The sequence below is a fragment of the Saprolegnia diclina genome (assembly GCF_000281045.1).
Source record: "Saprolegnia diclina VS20 unplaced genomic scaffold supercont1.172, whole genome shotgun sequence".
Taxonomy (NCBI): domain Eukaryota; phylum Oomycota; class Saprolegniomycetes; order Saprolegniales; family Saprolegniaceae; genus Saprolegnia; species Saprolegnia diclina.
In genome coordinates this window covers 3,639-9,933 of record NW_008246239.1, presented here as the reverse complement: position 1 = coordinate 9,933, position 6,295 = coordinate 3,639, and the positions used below count along the sequence as shown (strand labels likewise).

Sequence of the window (6,295 nt, the reverse complement as noted above, 5' to 3'; positions counted from 1 at the left end):
GTCGAGCGCTACGACTACGCCAAGGTGATTGCAGTCCTCTTGGCGATCGTGCTCGGGTCGCTGGCGCTGCTGACGTTTCTCGGGCCCGAGAAGCGCGGCCAAGAGTTTGATCACGACGAGACCCTCGACGGTCCGCTTGTGGACGACGACGACGATGATGTTGAAAAGCCCAAGATGTAAAGAAAAGGGCGAGACTGTAGGATGTGGATCGTGTATTTTGTGAATTGAATTCGACTATTGTGTGAACATTGGAAAGGGCAATGTGGGCAAGATTTGTGCAAAGTGGCATCATTTGGACGTCATAGTACGTGGTCAACTGGACAAACACCGGCCATGCAACGGAGGCAACTGCCACTCTTTTCCACCCTGGGTCACAAAAGCCAATCGAATTAGTCCAGAGTACTTGTCCAAGTACTGTTTATGCCATAAGCTTTGTAACCTGGTTACCAATTGGAATTCACGAAATTTGGACAAAAAAATGCTGCATTTCGGTTAGAATAATGTGGAAATGTCGGGAATTTGAGCAACGTCGATCAAGGTCGTGCACACGTCACCGTGTGACGCTATCAAACGTTTGAAAGCTCTCGTTTCTGCTTCGTGGATGTCGTATCTTGTTACGACGGAAATCCCACCGAACGTTTGATTTTTCTTCGATAAACAACGTCCTTCGACCACATTCCCCATCGGACAGTGGATCGGCGGCGATGGCGGAGCAAAAAAACACCAAGTCGTGGTTCGGGCACCGCGTGGCGCCGTCGTCCGTACCCAACGTAGCGTCACCGCTCGTGACCGAGTCGGTCACCTATGATGGCCCGCCCCTCGTGCGACTCTTTATGCAAGGCCAGCGAGATCAAGTCGTGGCGCGCTTGGAGAGCGCAACATCCGCGATCGACCTCGCAGATATCCACGTGCGTACTAGTACATGCTACCAACCATTAACGAGAGTCCCCACACGCGTTGTTGTAGAATGAAGAAACGATTCTCTCGGTCGCGTGCAAGGCCAAGCACTTGGAGGTGCTGCAACACGTCCTGACACAGCCATCAGCAAAGTCAATTCCCAACGTTTGCTCTTGCACGTGGTTGTCATTGACTTTAGAGTACATACATGTGTAGTACTCCTCGCTGCCGCTCTGTGCCGTGCAGATTCGGGATGCTAACGTCGTCGCCTTGGTCCTTCCGATGATGCAGGGCATCGATATTAACGCAGCCGTGACACCAGTCCGTCTAGCTCTGCCATCTGACGCGGCTTATTCAGCGTCGTAGGCGGGCGAGACGCTGCTGCATGTGGCAGTCAAGACGGGTGTCGTTGACGTTGTGACGTTGCTGCTCGACACGTACAAAGCGTCGGTCACGACAGCGACACGTGTACGCGAAGAGATGCAGTCAGTAAATGGCATCGATCCTGCTGTCTAGTTGGGTGATACGCCACTCCATGAAGCAGTGCGAGTGTGCCACAGTCATCTCGTGCCGATTCTAGTGGCAGCCGGCGCGGACGTCGATGCCACAAACAACGTACAGCTCTATGCTTGAGGGTAGGGTTGAGCGATTTGGTAGGCGGGCGAGACGGCGCTTGGCCTCGCCGCGACATTTCCCAGCAGCATCCGAGTGCAGCAGACGATGCAGCAGCTGCTCATGGCCAACGCCACCATCGACACGGTGCCATCTCGTGTCTCCCACTGATAACGTACAACGATCATTGTCGTAGACAGACGAGGAGAACGTCGAGCTCATGAGCGAAGTGGCTTTTCGCATTGACCACCCATTGCACTGTTTGGCGCGCAATGGAGACGTCCGCGGACTGTGCCGCCGTCTCGGCATCCATTCCAGCAGCGGCGACAACTGGGAGCCGTGGCGTGTCGTCTCGGCCACCGAGGACTTTAGCGCGCCGTCGTTCACGCTGAGCCTCCAGCTCTTTCCGTTTGAGAACAAAGGCGATGACGACGGCGCGTCGGTCGCTCTCTTGGGCCTTGAGTTCACATCCGTCACGGCGCCAACGTACTATGGTGTTATGCGTGGGTCCACGATTTCGCTCACCCGCGTCACCGAGACGGGCGAGACCGTGTACGTCGGAACGTACGCCGACGGGCGGGTGTATCTACAGGAAGTCGACGGCGTCAGCGAGTGTGTGCTGGTCGCGCCCCCATGGCTCCCCAAAAAAGACTTGCCCGCGTCCAGGAGCGCCCGGCTCACGCCGGCGACATTGGACGCCGCGCACGCACGGCTCGTCGACGCGCGCTCTGACGTTGCGGCGTCCTTGACCTGCCGCGATGTGGTACCGAATACTAGTACGTCGTAAGCGTTGCAAGAGCGGGTAAATAGGGTGGTCGCACCGTGCTGATGCACGCTGTCAAGCAAGCCCGGCTTCACGTCGTCCAGGCGCTGCTACCCTATTCGTCGATGGATCAATTCGTCGAGATGCGCGATGCGGTACGACATAATTCTTTGCATGTGAATCAAGTACAAAAGGTCATTCTAGAAAGAAAAATCGATGCTCGATCACGCGATCCAGGGCGTACGTGGCGTGAACAGGCAGCGACGAAATGTGAACCACGAGGCGCTTCGGCTGCTGACGTACTTGACGCAGTTTACGCAGTCGCGTCTCGTCGACGTACCAATGGTGACCGCTGGTACTAGCGCACTCCCTGAATGATATGGTGGTGGTAGGCTCCATCGCTCGTGCACGCATCCCCGAAGAAGACGCTGCAACAATTCGAAGATTACCTCGATGGCTACCGCTGGGAGGAGCTCGAAATGCTGTTGGCCATCACGCCCAACCTCTTCGAAGCAGCTGCGACACCCGACTTGGTACCACAGGGCGTCGAACATGCATGGAACCAGGATGACGTAGGCCGCCAAAACGCTCTCTCGGATCTGTGAGTTTGGTCACGTGCGTCATCTCGAGCTGGTGCTATCGCAAGATCCACCCGTGGACCTCAACGCGCCGCCGGAACAAGTAGGCATTGTTCTCTCGAGAGATGACAAGGTTATCGTGCACTAGGGTGTCGGGTCGCCCCTTGCCATCGCGATTTTGAACCACCACAGCGACATCGCGCTGTGCCTCTTGAAGGCTGGGGCATTGCCGACACCCGTGCTCACCGAGCATGCGTCGGTAGGCTGCATCGTAGGCGTGACCAAGTATTGACACTGCGTATAGGACGCGGAGAGGACAGAGCTCGAGTCGGCACCCCTTGTTCGCGACTGTGTGACCTTCCACGCAGAGAAGGAGGTGCTGCAGCGCGACTACCCCGAGTACGTCAACGTTGGCGTGGTCGACATCCAAGACATAGGTGCCACCAAGAAGGTAGACAATGTGGAGAGGACATATGGACACACCTGGTTTGGACAGGCTAAGATGACGCTCGTGCATGTCGCGGTCTTACACGGGCCAGACCCGAGTGTTTTCGAGCGCATTACGGACTGTCGAAGTCTTTTAAACCACCGCGACGCCGTGCGTCCATCCAGCCAAGGACTACACGATGACTTTGCTTTCTAGGATAGCAAGACGCCGCTGATCCTCGCCGCGGAGCGTGGCAAGCAAGCTTTTGTCGTCGCCCTCATCGAGCTCGGCGCGCGCACCGACATGCGCACGCGGGTACACCTCTTTTGATAGCGACTACCGAGATGAAAGATTGTATAGTATGGCGAGACAGCGCTCTCGATCGCCGCCCTCTACTGCCACGTGGCCGTCGTCGAAGTGCTCCTCGTACACATGAACAACATTGGCGTCACCAACAAAGTACGACGTCGTACAACATACTAATGGGCAACTTGTCTTGACGTAGCGCGGCGAAACGGCACTGGATGTGATGGAGCGCGCGTTGGACATCGACGGCGACAAGGGTCCGAACCACAATACCCGGCGGCACATTCGCGACTTGATCTTTTCGGAAATGGAGCGTCGCAAATCGGCGACGTACCGAGCGACCTTTGCCGCGCGATTGGCCAACATCCCTACGGACGAAGCGCTCAACTCGGACTGGTTCCATAGCGCGATCCTGTACGACGGGGACCTTGGCCGCAGCATTTTGAACGGTTGCGCCCGTCTCGTGAGCCGCCATGTGCATTTTAGCCATGTACTGGAGCCAAATCTATGGTTGATGCACACACAACCTAGATGGAGACGGTCAACGGCGTGAGCGACACCAAGAGCAGCGTGCTGCACCTTTTGCTTGAGCTCCCGAGCGGGTCACAGGCGCAGAAAATGTGCCTCGAGCACGTGGCCATTACGCGACTGCTGCAAATCAAGTGGGAGCTCAGCGGACGCCGCGTGTACACGGAGCAACTCCTTCTCAATACGCGCCTCGTCCTCACCTCGGTCATGGCGACGCTGCTCTCGCCCGGCACGGACTTTGAGAGCGTTCAAGTGTTTGCTGCCGTGACGCTCACGTCGCTCGTGCTCTGCGGCATTGGCTATCTCGGCGCCCAAGCACTACGTCCGCAACTGCTCTGGCGGCTCGCGCGGCTCTTCCACGACAGATCGACCGCGCGCACCTTTGTCGTCATGCCACAGCTGGCGGCCTACAAGCGCCGTGTGTACGCCGGCGTGCTCATCGCCGTGGTCTGTCTCACGACCGCGATCGCGGCGCCGCTCGTGTGGCAGCTCGGAATCAACGGCCGCGACTGGTACCCGACGCTCAATGCAATCGCGCTCTGGTTGGCCGCGGCGTCGGGGCTCGTGCGCGAGCGCAACGAGATGCGGTCGCGGACGTACTGGGCGTCCCCGCTCAACGTCGCCGAGTGTGCAGTCTTTACGACGCTCTTGAGCGTGTTTGTGCCCATGCACCTCGGCTGGATCGAGACGCAATGGCAAATCTACGTCGCGCTCGGCAGCTCAATCTCGCTCATCCTCGGTGTCGCGTCCGTCCAGTGCATTGAAGTCGTTCTGAGCGCCGGGTACCTCCTCCCGATCCTCTCAGACCTCCTCGGCGACGTGGGCAATTTTTTCATGTTCTTTGGCGTCTTCCAGCTCGCGCTCTCGGTGGCCTACTACCTCCTCTTTCTTCGAGTGAACGCGCCCAAGTTCAACACGCCCCCCCAGGCGTTCATGACGACGTACTTTGTCGCGTTTGGCGCGCTACAGATCGACGCACTTGCAGCATTTGATGCTACCACCGACCCGTACGGCGTTCTTTACTCGGTCACGGCGCTCATCATGATGTGCCACTCGGGCGTCGTCGCCATCTTGCTCTTGAACGTGCTCATCGCTATGATGAGCCAGACCGTCAATTGTCGACTCGAACGCGCACGCACGCAAGCCCTCGTCGGCTACGCACGCTGCGTTCTCCGGCTCGAGTCGTACCTCTCAGCAAGCGATCGTAGCCACCTCATGGACCTCTGGCCCACCGTGCGCAACCCCGTGTTTGCCGAGTCGGTTCGGATGCGTGACCTTCCGCTGAGCGACGACGAGGCAGTGTCGGTGGTCGGTAATGCGGCGCTGCGGCTCGCATGGCAGTCAGCACTACGAACGCTCGAGGCATCGCTCTACAAGCCGTTAAATGACACCCAGAGAATGCTCGAAGAACTGCCGATCGCCGACGCCAAAACCCTAAGTGCACCGGACGTGCATGTGCTCGGCCAATTCAAAAAGCAAGTCGCTCTCGAGATCGCGCGCGCCATCGACTGCCGCTGTGGCACCGAAGCCGTCCTCTTTGCGGATCTCAGCGTGCGCTTGCGAGCCCACGTAGAGGCGCTACAGGCGGTCGTCGCCCATGCATGGCGAGGCACGGCGCTGGACGAAGGAACGGCGCTCTTGCTGGACGAGCTCAGCGTGCCCATAACGCCGCCAAGCCGCGCCCGCACCGATTACATGGTCTTCTTTGAGTTTGTTCACGGTGCGCGCTGCGACGAAGTCATTCGCGACTCGATCGGTGGAGCCATCTTGACAGCTCTTGGCGCGCTGGCGGCGAGCGTGGGAAGCGCCCTCCAACTCCCTCTTGACATCAACGAGGAGCAGGCGACCGAAGCCCACCGCCCATCATCATCATCGATGCCTCCGCTTCGGGAGGACAGCGCAGACGGACCCCCGCCAAGCGCCCTTCGCATTGCTGAAGCGACAACGCCATGATTGTATCGCAATTTCATGCGAAATAGTGTGCCATTTTATATAGAATTCTACATGTACGCATCGTGCTTGATCATTCTAGGGTTGTCGCTGTTGGCTCGTGGCGCACCAAAATGGACAAAAATTGTCCAATTTACGGATTGGCAAAAAGTCAACAACCAACATGCTTGGTTGCATTCAAATTTCATTAACAAAATACAAGATTCACACATCCACGTCCCATCGTCGACCGAT

At 57.7% G+C, this 6,295-nt stretch overlaps 2 protein-coding genes across 2 annotated transcripts; both read left to right on the top strand.

Moving 5' to 3' along the window:
- On the top strand, positions 1-248 carry SDRG_16980 (hypothetical protein; the record flags this gene model as incomplete). Its single annotated transcript, XM_008623213.1, has 1 exon — positions 1-248. A coding segment is annotated over one exon (180 nt), but the record flags the coding sequence as incomplete, so codon positions are not given.
- Positions 249-696: 448 nt separating this feature from the next.
- On the top strand, positions 697-6,137 carry SDRG_16979 (hypothetical protein). Its single transcript, XM_008623212.1, has 18 exons — positions 697-908; positions 967-1,062; positions 1,114-1,218; positions 1,264-1,365; positions 1,414-1,512; positions 1,555-1,656; positions 1,706-2,272; positions 2,320-2,427; positions 2,477-2,608; positions 2,665-2,805; positions 2,849-2,953; positions 2,999-3,109; positions 3,155-3,301; positions 3,347-3,448; positions 3,494-3,592; positions 3,638-3,736; positions 3,783-4,058; positions 4,115-6,137. Exons 1-18 carry the CDS (start codon positions 705-707, stop codon positions 6,062-6,064), a joined length of 4,545 nt encoding a protein of 1,514 aa, XP_008621434.1. The 5' UTR covers positions 697-704; the 3' UTR covers positions 6,065-6,137.
- Positions 6,138-6,295: the final 158 nt, after the last annotated feature.